The sequence below is a fragment of the Impatiens glandulifera genome, chromosome 2 (assembly GCF_907164915.1).
Source record: "Impatiens glandulifera chromosome 2, dImpGla2.1, whole genome shotgun sequence".
NCBI classification, from domain to species: Eukaryota; Viridiplantae; Streptophyta; class Magnoliopsida; order Ericales; family Balsaminaceae; genus Impatiens; species Impatiens glandulifera.
The window spans coordinates 44,892,423-44,911,983 of NC_061863.1; the positions used below are offsets into that span (position 1 = coordinate 44,892,423).

Consider the following 19,561-nt stretch of genomic DNA (forward strand, 5'->3'; position numbering starts at 1 on the left):
TTAGGTTGCAAGTTCGAAACATACCTCTAGCATTTTTAATTTTATTTTTAACCGTTTTAAATTTAAAGGCGGGTCAACCCACAATCCGACCCAAGTATCCAAATTAACCGCAGCTCTCGACCCGGCAATCCGGTCACTTTAAAAATTAAGCATCATTATATATACTAGCATTTAGCCCGTGCATTTGCACGAGTAATAATATAAAAATCGTGAAAAAAAAATTACGGATAACATTTTTTGATATTTTTTAACCGTTTTAAGTTTATGGGTGAGTCAACCCATAATCCGACCCAAATATCCATTTACTCAACATCATTATATATTAGTTAGTTAAAAAGTTGAACTTATAATAATATTAAAATATCCCGCGTTTATCAAATTTGGTGTTGAATTTATAATATAAAGTCTTTGTAGCCTAGTTGGTTAAGAGTTGTATTTGTTTTGTTAGGTTGCAAGTTCGAAACATACCTCTAGCATTTTTAATTTTATTTTTAACCGTTTTAAATTTAAAAACGGGTCAACCCACAATCCGACCCAAGTATCCAAATTAACCACAGCTCTCGACCCGGCAATCCGGACACTTTAAAAATTAAGCATCATTATATATATATATATATAGATTTATGACCTCATTTGATGTGGATTTTTTAATTAATTTTTGAAATTTTACTCAATTATTTTTTAAATTATTTCTCTATCATATATTACCATTATAATAATCAAATTACTCATTTTTTTTTTATTAAATTTTAAATACTAAAAAAATATTTAATAATTAAATCATTAAAAACTCAAATAATCTTTTTATTTTTTATTTTTTTTTATCAAACATACTCAGTGGTGGACCTACTAGGGGTCGGGCCTCCCCCAACCTTAAAAATAATTATTTATTTTAATATAATAATTGGGCTCCACCTTTTCCTCTTGCCGGTATGGCCCATCTCTGATCTCTCATTCTCTCTATTTACTCATCTCTTTTCCTCTCCGCCCTAATTCCTATCCATCTGATCTCTCAGTCTCTTTAATCGCTATTCATTCATTCCTACAGGCTCCAGCCGTCCAGTGGACAACAATCTCCCTTTCTTCTTTAGGCACCAACGGCAGCAGACAAGAAGTCCAACATTATTTCATTTTATTTTTACCATCATTTCAGCTTCAAGCCTTCAAGCTTCCCTACAATTTATGCTTATTACAGGTTTTTCCATGTCGACTTGTTATTTGTGCATTTTTATTTCAACCTATTGCTTACCATTGTTATTTGATTATTGAATGATTGATTATATGGTCTGAAATTATGTTTTATTTTTGAGTTTGTTGAAAGCTGGCTTGAACTATATTTTCTTATAATTTTGATTATTATATATATTTTATATTGTAATTTGTAAGTAATTTTAGATAGTTTTTCCAAACCAATAGGCAATAGATAATTTTTGGTAAGGTTCACGTGCAACAAATAAATGTATTTGTTAGATTTTATTTAGGGGCCTAGGGTTGTCAAACATATTTATTTTTAGTTATTTATTTTATGTAAGATATGGAATAATGAAGAGATTCTATAAACGTATTTGTACTTCTACATCACATGACCAGCCTGAGCCTTCTCAATCAATTAATGAGTCTACTAATGAGTCTAATGTTATTGATTAAATAAAAAATCAATCACATGCTGAATTAAATTTGGATGATATTATTAGTGACCCGGGATTAAGAAAACCAATTGAGAAATTTGATATTGCTATTCGAGATCAAGCTCGAAGAGAATATGTACTTCGAGGGCCTTGTCAATTAAATGGTCATTTGTATCCGAAAACATCTTTTGGTAATCATGAAAGGAGCTTTCAAGAAAATTGGTATCCAAAATATAGCATATCAAAAGATGCAGCATTTTGTCTTTGGTGTTATCTTTTTAAGCCTTTAAATAAAGAAAACGTAGATGATACATTTATAGGAGATGGGTACAAAAAATGGAAAAGGGCATTAGAAAGATTTAATCGTTATATGGGAACTTCAAATAGTTGTCATAATGAAGCTAAAATTCAATTTGAATCATTTCAAGATCAAAGACATAGCGTGAGAAACGTTTTACGTACACATGGTCGTGATATATAAATAAATTATCGCACCCGTTTAACGACAATGTTAGATGTAACACGCTTTCTATTAAGGCAAGGATTACCTTTTCGAGGACATGATGAGTCAAGTAGTTCATCAAATAAAGGTAATTTTCTTGAATTGATTGATTGGTATAGTCAACGTAATGAATATATTTTTAAAGTTGTAAAACAAAATGCTCCCAGAAACAATCAGTTGGCTTCTCCAAAAATTCAAAAAAGGTTTAATACATGTTTGTGCTTCATAAATCACAATTGCTATATTAAATGATGTTGGAGATAAGTTCTTTTCAGAATTGCTTGGTTGCATATCATGTCTTCATCCCATAAATTCATTCTCCCAATTTAATATTCGTAAACTCATTCGTCTTGCTAAACTTTATCCTGGAGATTTCACATGCAGTGATTATTTATTTTTAGAACAACAACTTCGGGCTTACTTATTTAATTTACGGGATGATCCTCAATTTTCTTCAATTGAAGACTTGGGAATTCTTGCTCAGAAACTGGTTGCAACAGAAAAACATATAGTCTTTCCACTGGTTTATCGATTGATAGAGTTGACTTTAGTTTTACCAGTTGCAACTGCATCCGTTGAAAGAATTTTTTCTGTAATGAAGACCGTGAAGACTGATTTGCGTAATCGAATGGGAGATGAATGGATGAATGATAGTTTAATTGTATATGTTGAGAAAGATATTTTCTCAACAATTGAAAATGAGTCAATATTGCAATATTTTTAACAAACGAAATCTTATAAAATAAATTTGTCTTCTTTTGTACCGACTCATGGACAAGAATAATTTAGTAATTGTGTTTGTTAGTATTTTATAATTGTACTTGTTACTATTTTTATGTAATTACCGAGTAAAAATTTAATTAAAAAATGCATTTATTTGATCGCCAAAAAAATACTACGTTACTATGTATTTGTCTCCCAAAAAAACATTTTTGGGTCAGCCACAAACATACCTACAAACATACCTACTGTTTTTAACCAAATCCAAAATTAAAACCCCAACAAACAAAGATCATTCAAAATCTATGTTATACCTAACTTCGTCTAGCAAATAATTATCATATTGATACATTTAATTATTTTAACATCATCTGTTTATTGTATCTTTATTATTTTTTACCATATCTATAGCTAATTTTCCCCAAAACTATACCCAAAAAAACATTTATAGAATAAAAAGTAGTACAATTATTTATAGATGATAAGATAAAATTCTAAAATATCCAGAATAATATAAAATTTTATAATTATTATATATATATTAACTATTATTTATAAATAAATAAAATTCTATAAAACTTTCATAAAATAATTACCTAAAGATATTTTCTTTAAAAACTTCCTCACAAAAGTTTCTAAAAAAAAATTCCTAAAACAATTCCTTAAAATCATTTTCTATTAAAAACTTCCTAACAAAAGAATAATTCCTAAAACAATTTCCTAAAAATATTACCTCAAAACATCTAATCCTATAAAAACTTATTAACTTTCTAAAAATCTTTTTTATAAATATTTCCTAAAACATTCTCTATGCATTAATTTATAACTTTAATTTTATTATATATGAAAATATATTTGTGCTATATGTATCTTTATATGATTATGTCTAGAATTTTTTAGTCTAACTACACAAAATAAAATGCATTTTTAAATGTATAAGCAGTGTTTTTGAACGTTTTACTCTATAAATGAACTTTTTTTTGCAATACATTCGGGGCATACCAATATTTTTAATAGGTTGAACGTGTATTGAGTTGAGTCGTTTTTTTATAATTGGTTATATTAGTCATTTATTTGAATATCCGATCATATAATCTAATAATTTTTATAATTTATATTTTACAGTAATTTTAAAACAATTAATAAAATAAAATTTCAAAAACACAAATACAATAATAATTCAAAGCAAATTATTAACTAAACACGTAAAATAAATAAATAAGTATTTCTGAATCATAACATTATTTAATATATTTTGGGTGCGAATTATATTAATTTGTTTATTTGAATGAATAGTATATTTGACCCTAATATATCAATTGTTCTTAATATCAAAATCTTATAACCAACTAATTGATTTTTTTTTTCAAAATGAGTCAGCATTAAGCGGTTTGAATAATCATACATATACCGTGTAAACAAACAAAATAGTAATAATTGTAAAAGCTTAACCATTTTGTGTGTTTATGTATATATATATATAATATGAAATCATTAAAAAATATCATCTTGAATTCAACAGTTTGTGAACATAATGAAATTATATAACTTTTAATATGTCAATTTTTTCATCCAAACTAACACAATTAAAATAGTCAAGACTCAATTAAGAGTATAATTTAATTTTATACCAAAATTATTAACAACTTATCTTTAATACGATAAGTTTTTTCATACTGATTTTTTTTTTATCCGAATATTGATAGTTTGAAATGTTAAGAGTAATGAAAATAACACTCCCAATGTAATAATATTAGCACTAAGCATCTTAACCTCTATTGTCAAAATTAAGTAAACTACAAAATACCTAAAACATTAAAAATCAAAAAGACAAGTCCAAGCCCAAAATAACACTACTGCTGACCCAATTAATTATTTTGAAAATTATTATGTTGTGAGTTGTAACAATCATAAGTGTAATTATAATTACTTTTAAAAATGGCTAAAAAGAGTGAGTAATTTTGATTTTATTTGATAGAACATATGTAATTGAATTAGATAATATGTTTTTGGGTAAAAATAAGTAAAAAATGATTTTTTTAACAAATTCTTAATTCCAGTTAAATTTTATTTTTAATAAGCTAACATATAATACTAGTCTAAAATAAAATTTTCAAAACTCATAAAGAGCTCAATCACACCTATGAAATATTAAAAATTTGAGCTTTATTTAACCTCTCATGATTAAGTTATTCAGTTGACAACTTATCCTTTCTGTTAGGATCTAGATAGCTAGCCGCTGGAGGACCGGGGTTGGACCGGTTAGCGGTTCTTACTCAAAGGGTGGTGGTTAATCCTGTTAGAGATTAACACCGGGGTTTCAATACTACACAAACTGTCAAAAACCCTTGAACTAGGTTCAAGCGCGGAAGAGGTTTATTTCAAGTTGAAGCAGCACACTAGTATGATAGGCAGAACCGGTTTCGAATGATGAGAGTTAAATAGAATGATGGGTCGGTTTTGGTAACCTGGTGATTCGGCTTGGATAGAGTTAAGTAGGTTAGAGCGGTACGGATCAGTTAGATAATGGAACCGACAGAAAGTAAATGACAAGACAAGTTTTATGGATGTTCGGAGATAAAACTCCTATGTCACCTCTTCCTCTCGAAACCGCGAGAAGGATATTCACTAAGGAATACAAGTAAAATCCGATCAAGACTTATTTCCTGCTTGATAACACTCTTACAATTTGCACCGAAATTGTAAAACACACACTTCAACTTTAGCACTTAGGCTTTTCTAGAGAGAGAACACACTCTTATCACTTGTAAATTAATTGTCCACTGTGTCCCGCATTTACTCTTCTTCAACTGCCCCTTTTATAGATGAAATATGCCAACGGTCATATTTCACTTCCTTGAATCTGATTGGCTGAGCAGAGGTGCAGAGGTTCAGTGATTCAGTGATTCAGACCCTGCGGTCATCTTTTCAGACCTGACGGTCAACCTCAGACCTGGCGGTCAATCTCACAGACTTAGCAGTTTGTTCTTCCGGTGTGTAAGAGAAACCTGCTAGGTTTGTCTTTTACTCAATGTGGACATTGTCTGTTAGACAGTTGTCTGTACTTGGAAGATCTCCTTTCTGACTTATCCCGAAGTAGAAAGATCATGTAGGACTGTCTTCTGCAGCCTGCAGACTTTCCTCAGACTTGTATGGATATGGAAGTGTTCAGTCTGTTCCTTTGGTATCATTCTCAACAGATACCCAAATTGTCTTCTTGTACTGGTCGGTCATTCGACTTAACCGGATGGCTTCCGGTGTGAGTGGTTTAACCGGACATCTTCCGGTTATTCCTCTGCCTTGTGGCTGATCGGCTGTCTGATGTTTCCGGTTTTAAGCTTTGGCCGATCCTTTCTTTGTGCGGTCATGTTCCAAGTATTCTTGGTCGGTTTAGTAGCTTGACCGGCTGTTCTTCTTAGCCGGTTTATTTGTTTGTCCGGTCCGGTTCCTTGTTCCTGCATGGAAGGTTTATTTAAGTTAGGTTATGTGAACCGGTCTAATTTTATCTAACAATTTCTCCCTTTTTGATTATTTTATTTAAAATTATCAAAATTATGTAAGTTTGCAAACGTAGGCCGATTCTTTCTTTGACCGGATTTTTGAAACTGACTTGGGAGAATTTTTCGAAAAATTTTGAGAAAATTTTTGGAAAAGTCTTATCTTTTATCTTATCACTTTCTTTTCTCTTTCTATCCTCTCATTTATTTATATATATATTTTTATTAAAATCTGTTTATAATATAGAACAAAATTTTATATTCCAATTTAAAATATTTAATCATATATTTACAAATTATTACATTTAAATTAATTTAAATTTTAAATATTATTTTATTTAATATTTTAATAAATTATTAACAACTAAATCTTTAAATATTATATTAATATATGTGAAATAATATAATTAATATATATAGCCTTATTTTGATAAAAATAAATAATTAAATAAAAATATACATTGTATTAAAGATAAATATAATATATATATTGAATGAAAGAGAACTCCGCTTAACCTCAAAACACTTCTAAATGGAATCGAACCCCGTGACTTTTGGTCTCTTAAGTCAAATCTTAACACTGCTACTTAGTGAGTTATAAAAGTTAACAAGAGGCTAATTTTAATTTTAATAAGATATATATTTATTTAAAAAAAATTAACGATAATTTTTTTATATATATATGAGAGAAGGGTTTATTTAAAAATAATGTATAGTTTAAGCAAAATGTATGCACCTGTACAACTAGCTCACTTAGACATATGTACTAATAAAAAATCTTTAAACATATGTACTATAAAAAATTGACTCATTTAGCCTCCTTTAGTAAAAGATAATTAATTTTTATTTTTTAATTTATATATTTATTAATTAAATATTAATATATTTTCTCACTTCTTCTTTTTCATTAATAAATAACCTTCTATTTTATATTTTCACAAATTTTTTATTATTTTTATACGAGTATTTATTACTAATTATTTTAATTATATATATATATATATATTCATAATTAAATATTTTAATTTTATATTTCTTCTTATTTTTTATGTTTTTTTCTTCTTATATTAATATTAATTATTAATTATTTTAAAATTGTTTGGTCCAATTCACTAGTAAAAAATTGATTTTTACCGACAGAATTTGTTGAGAGTTTTGTAAAACTCTCGGAAATCATCCCGAGAGGAACAAATCTTTCATTATTAAAAATAGATTTTGAGAGTCGTGTAAAACTTTCGGGTTTACAAATTTTTACCGAAAGTTTTGCAAAGAACTTTCGGTTTTGCCCTTCCCAAAAAAACCAAAATAATTCTAAGTGTTAGAAATTGGGTAATTGCGAAGGTTATTCAAATAACCTTCGGTTTTACCTTTACTAAAATTGTTAATTGCGAAGGTTTTCCAATAAACCTTCGGTTTTGACTTATCCCAAAAAAATATGAAAAATAATTCTAGGTTTGGGAATGATTAATTGCGAAGCTTTTCCAATAAATCTTTGGGTTTGACTCATCCTAAAACTTTTAAAAACAATCCTAAGTTTGGGAATGATTAATTGCGAAGGTTTTCTTATAAACCTTCGGTTTTGACTCAGGTTCAAAACCGAAAGTTTTCATATAACTTTCGGTAATGACCTATTTAAATTAAAAAAAACCCTACTTCTTCTCTTCTTATTTCCGCCTTTTCTCTTTTCGCTCTCTCTCCCGCCCGCATCGCCTCCACCAGCTTCTTCACTTCTTCTCTTTTTCTTCTCTTCTTCTTCTCTTCTCCTTCCGCCCGCGCCAACGCCCTCAACGGAACCACCTTTGTCTCGCCTTCAAATCAAGGTTAGATTTTATTTTATTTGGTTATATATGTTATAAGGTTATATTTAGATTTGTTATTGATTAGTTTTAGTTTAGTTTTAGGTTAGTTTAAATTATATTTTGTTTGATATATGTTATATATTAGGTTAGATTTTGTTAAATATATGTATGATTTTGTTTGATTGGTAATTATATGGTTAGATTTAGATTTGTTATTGTTTATTTTTAGATTTATATTACATTTGGATTAAGGTTATTTCTTTTGATTTATGTTTGATTAGTATGATTATTTATGTTAAATGTGATATATTATATTTTGATTCATGCTAGATTAGGTTTATTAATGTTATATATTGTGGTTAGATTCATAAATTTATTAATAAAATGCATTCATGATGAGTAGTTGGAAGAGTATTCAGAATACACCAGAGAAACTGTCGCGACCATTCCAGAACTTTCTAGCGCAATCAAGTTCTGACCGAGGATCTGTCACGAATGACCCAATGACTACTGCGAATGTTAAACGTGAGGAGGATGCGAGACAACTAGCGTCGGCATTAGAGCAAATTCAATTGAGGGATGCGGAAAGAGCTCAATTGCTTACTGAAATTAAAGCGGACAAAGAGCAAATTGCGCAAAAATTGGAGAATCTTGAACAACAAATTGAATTCTTCAGGAGGCAGAATCAACCACCCCCTCCTCCTCCCTCATCTACTAACTAGATTACTGTTTTTGAATAATTATTTGTAATCGTTTTTGATCGTCTGATAACATGTTTTGGATAATTTGGTACGTTTTGACCTTTGTTTAGACTTATGAAATATAATTATCTTTTGGTTTATTAATGTGGTTTAGGAATGTTTTTTTCTATATGTATTGTTTGCCTTTATTTGAGAAATTTATTTAACATTTTCGATTACACTATTGTCAAAAAAATGGGAAAACAGGGTAATTGCGAAGGTTATTAAAAGAACCATCAATTTTAACTTTCCAGAATTGATAATTGCGAAAGTTTATTATAAAATATTCGATTTTGAGCCTTCCCCCCAAAAATTAGAAAATTTTCTAAGTGTTGAGAAGGGATAATTGAGAAAGTTTTCCAATAAACTTTCGTTTTTGACCCTTCCCTAAAAAAATTGTAAATTTTTCTAAGTGTTGGGAAGGGGTAATTACGAAAGTTTATTGGAAAACTTTTGCTTTTGACCCTTCCCCCAAAAATTGTAAATTTTTCTAAGTGTTGGGAAGGGTTAATTGCGAAAGTTTATTGTAAAACTTTTGCTTTTGACCCTTTCCCAAAAAAATTGGAAAGGCTAATTGCGAAAGTTTTCCAATAAACTTTCACTTTTGACCCTTCCCCCCAAAAATTGTAGATTTTTCTAAGTGCTAGAAAGTGGTAATTGCGAAAGTTTATTGGAAAACTTTCGTTTTGACCCTTTCCCGAAAAAATTGGAAGAGGTAATTGCGAAAGTTTTCCAATAAACTTTCGCTTTTGACCCTTCCCCCCAAAAATGTAATTTTTTCTAAGTGTTGGGAAAGGTTAATTGCGAAAGTTTATTGGAAAACTTTTGCTTTTGACCATTCCCCATAAAAAATTGGAAGGGTAATTGCGAAAGTTTTCTAATAAACTTTCGATTTTGACCCTTCCCCCAAAAAATTGTAATTTTTTCTAAGTGTTGGGAAGTGGTAATTGCGAAAGTTTATTGGAAAACTTTCTCTTTTGACCCTTCCCCAAAAAAATGGAAGGGGTAATTGCGAAAGTTTTCAAATATATTTTCGGTTTTGACCATTCCCCAAAAAAATTGTAAATTTTTCTAAGTATTGGGAATGGTTAATTACGAAAGTTTATTATAAAACTTTCACTTTTGACCATTCCCCAAAAAAATTGGAAAGGGTAATTACGAAAATTTTCCAAAAAACTTTCGCTTTTGACGCTTCCCCAAAAAAATTGTAAAATTTTCTAAGTGTTGTGAAGTGGTAATTGCGAAAGTTTAAAGGAAAACTTTCGCTTTTGACCTTTCCCCCAAAAAATTGGAAATTTTTCTAAGTGTTGGGAAGGGGTAATTGTGAAAGTTTTCCAATAAACTTTCGCGTTTGACCCTTCCTTAAAAATCTCTGTTTAAGGACAGGACCAAGAGATAGTTGAAATACTCTCGGTTTTGATAGTTATTTCCAAAAGTTAATTATATAACTTTCGATATTCATTCCATAATTTATTTGATTTTTTTGCAATTTCTTGTCTAAACTATTTAATCACATAAAGTGTGTTATTTTTTAAGAATTAAGATTGTGATTAATGTTATAAATGTATATGATTGTGTTTGATAATGTAAAAAACTATATATGTATGTTTGTGTTTGATGATAATAAGGTTGTGTGTAAAGTTTGATTTTAATGATGTATTAGGATTGTGTAATCTTTTAAGGACATCAAATGTGTTAAATTAATGTTGTTCAAGATTATTACAAGGTGAAAAACCAATTAAATCAACAATTTATGAAGTGGTAATACCGAAAGTTTTATGTATATCTTTCAGAAATAACCATCAAAACCGAAAGTTATACCATTAACTTTCGGTATTACCACTTCATAATTTGTTAATTTAATTGTCATTTCACTTTCTAATTTAGACTCCTAACTAAGCTAATCAAGTGTATGCTATTTTTTAAGAATTCAGATTATGTTTAATGTTAAAATGTATATGATTGTGTTTGATTATATAAAAAAGTGTATATGTATGTTGATGTTTGATTATCCTATGAATGTGTGTAATGTTTGATCATATGGATTGTGTAATATTTTTAGGATATCAAATGTGTTAAATTAATGTTGTTCAAGGTTATTAGAAAGTGAGAAACCAATTAATTTAACAAATAATGAAGTGGTAATACCGAAAGTTCATGGTATAACTTTTGGAAATAACCATCAAACTCGAGAGATATACACAAATCTCTCGGTTTTATCTATTTAAAATTAATTACCCATATGTCAAAACCGAGAGATTTAGACAAATCTCTTATAATTTAAAATGATCAAAACCGAGAGATATACATAAATCTCTCGGTTTTATCTATTTAAAATTAATTGCCCATATGTCAAAACCTAGAGATTTATATAAATCTCTTGGAATTTAAAATGATCAAAACCGAGAGATATGTATACATCTCTCAGAATTAAGCAAATGATCAAAAACCGAGAGTTATATGAAAACTCTCGGAATGAAGTAATGTCAAAACCGAGAGTTTTCATATAACTCTCGGAATTAACCTGTTTAATTAAAAAAACCCTTCTTTCTTCCCCGTTTCTTTCCGCTCCTCTCTCTCCCCGATTATTTCCGCCTGCGCCGCCCGCCCGCCCACGACTGAAGATGACTGCCGCCATCCGATTGAAGACACTGCCGCCATCAGATTGAGAACGTTGTCGTTGCCGATTGAAGACTAAAGCCGATGCCGATTGAAGACTAAGTCCCGTGGAGAAACGTATGCCACCTATTTCAAGCATAGAGTGAGTAGATTCAAAACCATATCTAATAACTTTAAATTTATTTTAATGACTAAATTTCGGGAATATATATATAGGTCGCTCAATTAGCAGAAAATAACGACATATTAAGAGACCTCAAGATCTTAGGTGAAAGTCCAAGTATGTACTCGTGTATGTATGTTTGGTGTGAAGTAAACAGATGCAAATTCTGTACAGAAAAATACGACGAAGGTTTAACCACTCAAAATAGTGGTGTGGTTGTTGAAGGGTACAACGGGTCAGATAATATGTCATACTACGGAGTTTTAACGGATATAATCAAAGTACAATACTTTTCTCACAAACGAGTTGTCTTATTCAAGTGTAAGTGGTTTGATACACACTCAGGGGAACTAGGAGTGAAAGTGGATAAATATGGCTTCGTAATTATAAATGTAAATCAAATTTTAAAAACCCAAAGTCAGGACCCGTATATATTGGTGAGTCAAGCAAAACAAGTATTATATGCCCCTGATATGTCAGCCTGACCTAGTTGGAAGATTGTGACAAAAATAAATCTGCGGTTTACCAATATATAGTTCAGATTAATTAATTAATTAGGTAGATTTATGTTTTTTATTTTATATTCATTCTTATTACTACTTTATTACAATTATTCGCCCATTTATTAATGGTATGCATCAAGAATGTCTGAAGGTCCGAAAACTACTTGGAAGAAAATGAGAAAAACACCCAGCAAACTGTGTAAGCCATACTAAAACCTACTTGTACAGTCAGAAAACTTAAGGCTCCGAGAAGAGTCTTCTAGAGATCAACCACCATTAGTTGTGGACCCGTTAGCTACTACTCCCCCAATAGATACACATGACGAGGATATTGATGCTGAGGTTGAAGAGTTTATTGAGAGTACGTTTGCTGATATGGGGGATGACGAAGAGGCTCACGAGGAGGCTCATGAGGAGGATGACGAGGAGGAGCACGGTTCCACTCCCGACCCATCATCGGCTGGTAACATGTTTACACTTAATTATTGTTTGTATTGATTTACATCTAATTATGAATTTGATAATTTTGAAGAATCTTTCGCCTGCAAGAGACGGGGGAAGAACAAGAATATCGCGCTATTTAAGAGGCCACCAGGGACAAAGATTGCTCTGACTTTTAGAGCGGTAGATGGGAGGCCCGATGGTGTCGGCGACGGAAGAATAATGTGGTCTAGACATTTGGGGTCGGTTGTGCGGGACCCCTCAGCCGTCTCACACCGTCTCCTAAAGTGGAAGGCATTAAGTGCTGACCAATTGGATTCACTTTGGATTGCTATGACAGTAATCATTACTTAATTATACATTAATCATTCAATACTTTTTTATAACACTTGAATGATTTATTTTTCAGGATCCGTTCGAGTCTACTGATGGTTGTATTGATTAATATCGAAGGTCCGAATTGGCACACGCCAAACAGATATGGGATATACAGCGCTCGAATTTGAACATGGATTATATCTGCACTCATCAAGGAGACGAGGCGGCAGTATTGGCCAATCCTCCACGAGACTACGATCGAGATGATTGGGAGTTTGTGTGTCGCAACCATTACTTCACGGAAAAATTTAAGGTACAGTTTCATAATTCAAATAAAATCTGATATTAATTATTCTAACTTCATTTTTTATTTCAAATACAGCACAACAGTCGTACCAATGTTATTAACAGAAATAAGCTAAAATTCTCACATCATACTGGAAGTAGACCGTTTGCTCAAGTGGAGGAAGAATTGTTATGTACATTATTTCTAATAACTTAATATAAAAATTGTTATTAATTATATAAATCATTTATTTCAATAGGCGCTTGAAATGAGACGGACTCCCTTTATCGTTGAAGTATTCAAGAGGACCCGTACCCCAAAACCTACGAAAGAAAATCCAACCTCCGTCCCGGACGAACGAGCACAAGAGAAAATTGTAAGTTAATTGAATTTAAATAAATTACATATAGCTAGTTTATTTATTATATAAATGAAAATTTATTTCAAATGTGCAGGTTGAGATGGAAGAAGTAAGAAGTAACGAACCGGAAATATCTGACTTTGAGTTGACGGAGAGGGTGTTCGGACAACAAAAGTATGGGGGAGTGTTCGGTATGGGATCAAGCGTCCGACCCACACACTTTTGTGAGGATCGTCGAAGTGGCAACAGTTCACAACGATCCACTAATCGATTGTTTGAAGAGAATCAAAGATTGACGATGAAACTGGAGGAATTGGAAAATAGGGATGAAGAAAGAACTCGAACGATTAATAAAATACAAGCGGAAAAGCTAGAAATGATGACACGAATGGAGAGAGAAAAGTTAGAAATGAATGCAAGAATAGAGAAGAAAATGTTAGAAATGAATGCAAGAATGGAGAGCTTTGAAATATTTATGAGGCAACATCAACAACCATCCCCTCCTCCCCCACCAGCTAATTCTAGTACGTTTTGATTGGTTGTTTCGACTGAAAACAGGTTTATGAATTGATTGAGTACGTTTTAATTTGAATTTAAAATAGGTTGTTTGGATGATTGGTTTGGTTGAGAATTTTTGGAATGATAATGGTCATTTGCTTTATGAATGTCATTTGTTTTATGAATTGATATATTGTTTCACTGAACAAGTTTTGGTTGCGCACAAAACAATTGGCATATTTTGTAAATTTTGTAGGAAAACCGAAAGTTAAATGGAAATCTTTCGATTTTTCTTGAAAGGAAAAACCGAGAGTTTTACATATACCTCTCGGGTTTATTTAAAATGGAAAAACCAAGAGTTATATGGAAAGCTTTCGGTTTTTCTTCAAAGGGAAAAACCGAAAATTCTTCATATACCTCTCGGGTTTATTTGAAAAGGAAAAACCGAGAGTTGTATGAAACTCTTTCGGTGTTTCTTCAAAGGGGAAAACCGAAAGTTTTTAACATAACTCTCGTGTTTTTATGAAAAGGAAAACCGAAAGTTGGAAAACTTTTGATTTTACTTCAGAGGGAAAAACCGAAAGTTAATTGGAAATCTCTCGGTTTTACTGTATGAAGAAAGACTAAAAGTTTTCCAATTAACTTTCGATTTTTCTCTAAGATATCTAACCCAAAAACTCTATAATATCTCTCGGTAAACGGTCAATTATATTTACCGAAAGTGTCAATACCGAGGAATGACAAGAGTCACTCAAACTTTCAGTATTAGGTCTATACTGAAAGATATATGGTTATTACCGAGAGTTTATACTCTAGGTTTTGACCCTTTTTTCACCCGTGATTATTGAATATAACAATGACTTATCCTTTCAATAATAAAAATTCATAAACTCAAAAATAAATAAATTAATAATCAATAATTTTGGATAATAATACCAACTCATTTATCAAACACTAAAAAAGTAATAATCTTATTAATTTCATTTTTGATCATATTAAATTAAATAAGAAATAAATCTTTTAAAAAATATTACACTAAAACATAAAATTCATAAATAACTTACTATTTTTAAAAAAAAAAATGAGAATTTAAAAACTATAAACATAAAAATCAATAAAGAAAAGGAAGATAAAAAAATTAATATAAAAAAAATTAAAATAAAATAATTTATCTGGCTTAATTAATGGAAAAAAAAATAGAGAGAAAATATATTAACATTTAATTAATAAATATATAAATTTAAAAATAAAAATTAATTATGATAATTAAAAGAGTTTGAACAAATTTTTTATAATAATATGTTTAAAATTTAAAATAACTTTTTATTAATATATACGTTTAAAATTAGCAATTTTTTTTCTTAAAATAATTCTCACTTGAATGATAAATTTCAAAATTCATTTATAGTTTAATATATGTTAGGTAAAGAGAAAAATTAATCATTATACTTGTACTGATAATAAGGTCTCTATCACACACCTAACACGTTCGCACGTTGTCGGAAGCTTATAATTAATTAATTAATTAATGAATTACGCCTCCTCCTCCTCTATGAAAATGTTAATATGATTACAAGTAATTAATTAAAAAATTGTAGATTTACCAAGCAAATTAATATGTATGTAATTAAATAATTAAGAGTAGATGAAATGGAGACGTTTGGAACAAAGAGAGCAGATATATTTCCTCTTGTAAACGAAGCCAATTGGAAGACAGCCGCAGAACCTCCACCGACACTCAAAATCCACCGCCTCTACTTTACCGCCGCAATAAGGACACTCCCCCGCCGCCGCCTTCCTCCCCAACTCTCTCTCCTCCTCCTCTCCCAGGTCGCACACAAATGCACAACAATAATATTTACTCATCAATTAATTATTTAATTTAATTAATTATGCTTCTTCTTCATGTCTCCAACAAATATAGAGAGAGAGAAGAATAATGATATGGGGAGGAAGATGGCGTGCGCCCCAAGTAATCTCACACGTGTGTCAAAACCGCAGCTTCAGTTCCCCCACCAACCGCTGACCGCCATTTTCCTATCTGCCTGCCGCCGCTACCTACTTTCTTCTTTCTTTCCTTTTTCTTTTTAATTATAATTAATTGTTAATTATTCATGGATATAAATAGAATTTAAAATGTATCCGGGGTTAAGTTTTCTTATTTTATATAGATATAAAAAACGAGCTTAAGTTAGAGCGAATGTGCATATAAGGAGATATACCCTTATGTATATACTTTTACTTCAGGCCCTATGTAACTAGATCTAAATGACTAGTATATATATGAATGAAAATAATAATGATTAATGTATTTATTGGACTTTCATAGTATACTATTTCTAATAATAAAAAGAGGAGTGAAAGTTGAGGAAATTTCGGAAATTAATAATATGATACCTGCCTGCTGAAAAAAAGTGTGAGGAGATATATAGAAAATAGAAAATAGAAAAACAAAATTCAATCATATTTCGGCACCACGTGATTCCCACTTTGAAATTCTCTAATTCTATTCATATTTCTCTAATAAAAAATGTTAATGATTTGAGACATTTGATAGTTTTGAAATTTTTTTCTTTTCAAATAAACTAACTCAATTAATTATCTTTGACCACCCCTGATGGAGCCAAAGTGGACAAGGATGATAATGGAATTCAATTTCATCACTACTTTTTAAATTCTTTACAAGATTTTTTTTATATTTTTTATTTTATGCTGGTGTTATTTATGGGTTTTATTGATTTTAAAAATAATATCTTATTTAATAAAAAAAAATGTGTTTTTTTTAGTGTTTAATTGGTTCAATTAGTTGAATTGGTTGGATTACTTTAATTCATTTCATATTAGTTAAAAAATATAAATATAATATTAAACTAAGAGTGAATGAGTGATAATATTATTTAAATATGAACCATGATTTATATGAAAAATGTTTGATATATAAAATATATTGAGTGTAACAAAAAAAAATGAATGAAAACAAGTAATGTGTAGAGTATAAACAAAGTTACATGTTATTGTAAATAAATTATACAAATTCCAAGAAAGTTGGAAAGATAATTCTATACTCCTTCTAAAGTTGGGTAATAGATATTGGGAGTGCTCAACTTGACACATAGTTCCTCAAAATTCAACTTGGGAAGAGTTTTGGTGAATATGTCAGTCACCTAAGAGTAAGAGTTTTTAACAACTATGAGAACAGAGATGATGATGCCGAGGAGATGACATGTTGATGACATTTTTTAATTTCAGCGAGTGATTTTGAATCGTCGAAGTGTCACCGGTTGTTAATGATATTTTTTCACTTCAGCGAGTGATTTTGAATCGTCGAAATGTCACTGATTGTTAATGATATTTTTTCACTTCAGCGAGTGAGTTTGAATCGTCGGAGTGTCGTTGAATGTTGATGACATTCTTTCACTCCTGCGAGTGCTTTTGAATTGCTAGAGTGTCGCTAAATGTTGATGGCATTCTTTCACTTCAATGAGTGACTTTGAATCGCGGAAGTATCGTTGGATGTTGGTGACATATTCTCACTTCAGCGAGTTGTTGAAATTTATAAGGTCACTAGTATAATAAATAATTGTACAAATGTCAAATTTAATATAAGCCAAAATAATGTGATCTAATGTGAAATTAAGTTTATGCCTTATGAGTGTATTTGTCATGAATATAAAGTGGGGTTACTTAATTGACATTTCTAATTTTATGAAATGGCTAAACTAGAAATTACCTAACTATAATAACTAATTTAATGTTGATTATATGTAACGGTAATGGTCCACATTTGAAGTACGGACAATCCTTCTTTGCGTCCCCATCAACAGAGAAAGAAAATAATTTGACGTACTCATCAATTGGAAGAACAATTACATAAAGAAATTCTAAAGAAAGAGAGATTAAAGAATTTTTCTATTACAAGGAAATAGAAGATTCAGAACAATGAATTAAGGTATGTTTACGCCGCATTCAGATTTTAATTTTCACACTTTAAATTATGATCTAATTAGGATAATTCTAACACGAGTGACTTTGAATCGTCAGAGTGTCGCAGAATGTTGGTGACATTTTTTCATTTCAACGAATGATTTTGAATCGTCATAGTGTCACTGGACAGAAATAAAAAGTGATAATTTTTTGACAGATTATGTCGAAAAAAAATTTGTCGAGACACGAAGACCTACAAATTCAACCGAGAAATAAAGTATAGTTTTGAAATGACGAAACTGCCAAGAAAGAGCTCAAAACGCTCTGGAATTTGTGATAAATAATTTCGGAAAAAATTTCGCCAAATAAAAAAAACCGGATCATCAAATTTGGGAGCGACGATAATTCCAATAAAATTAAAAAGAGTTTTCCTCTACCTCAAATGTTCATTTTGACAAAATTTGTCCATTTAAGTTAGTTGTCACCGTTAAATCTAAAAACATAGATAATATGAGAATAATCCACAATAAGGATGGTGAATAAGGATGGTGGATGAAGAAAAGTCTTGGCCAGCCATGATAGGAGATAGTCGATTAGTCGATTGAAAATGAAACTTTTGAGAGCTTAAGTAGGGGCTGATTTATGTAGGACAGCCCACCTTGAAAAAATAATTACGTAAAAATTGTGACATTTCTCCTAATTTCTTAAAAAATTCAATGTAATCAATATTTTTTTAATTATATAATTATTTTAAAAAAATGGTAAAACTTACATTTATTCACTGATTTTATCTAAAAAAAAATCGTTAATATTTTAAGTACACCTCAACTCTAATTCTAAATCCGTTCATGAGCTCAACAACAGTACTCTAATACTACGTAGAATATTAAGTTTAATATAATATTATTCAAATATGACTTGTGATTTACATTAAAATTGTGTAATATATAAAATACATGAGTAAGAGTGTAATAAAAGTATGTTATCAACCATAAATAATTGTAGAATATAAAAAAAACAAATGTTGAGTTTAAAGAAATTACTCAAATTTAAAAAATAAGATTGAAAAATAACTCAAGAAGAAAATCTTAAGTTTGAACCTCATAAAAAAAAAAATAATTAGAACTCTAAATCAAATAAAATGGTGTAAATTGAGCCCAAATCATTATTTCCGGCCATTTAATTATAATAGAGTAAATTAATCATTATTATGGTTGTTTATTTTCCATATATTCAATAAAACATAAAATGCCAAGTATTTAAATAAGTGATATAATTATGTTCATATTAAATTTATATTAAATGAAAATACAGTCAATTTTTATGATATGATTATATATTGAAATTATCTCTCAATTAAGTCTCATCAATTCTATAATTAAATTTGGTTTTTTACTTAACTATTTATTGGGTGGAGATTAGCACAAATCTACATAAAAATTAAAAATCCAACATTTAGATTATTAAAAAATTTAACTTTTTTTAATGTTTGTTAAAAAAAATTAAATCTTGTAACGTAATTTGATTTATTTTACCAAATTAATTTGAAAATTGAAGCAAAG

The 19,561-nt window shown here is 29.8% G+C and overlaps 1 protein-coding gene across 1 annotated transcript; it reads right to left on the bottom strand.

Moving 5' to 3' along the window:
• Positions 1-15,659: 15,659 nt before the first annotated feature.
• LOC124923777 lies at positions 15,660-15,943 on the bottom strand. The gene has a single exon (XM_047463749.1). It carries the CDS (start codon positions 15,939-15,941, stop codon positions 15,711-15,713), a length of 231 nt encoding a protein of 76 aa, XP_047319705.1. The 5' UTR covers positions 15,942-15,943; the 3' UTR covers positions 15,660-15,710.
• Between the last annotated feature and the right edge of the window lie 3,618 nt (positions 15,944-19,561).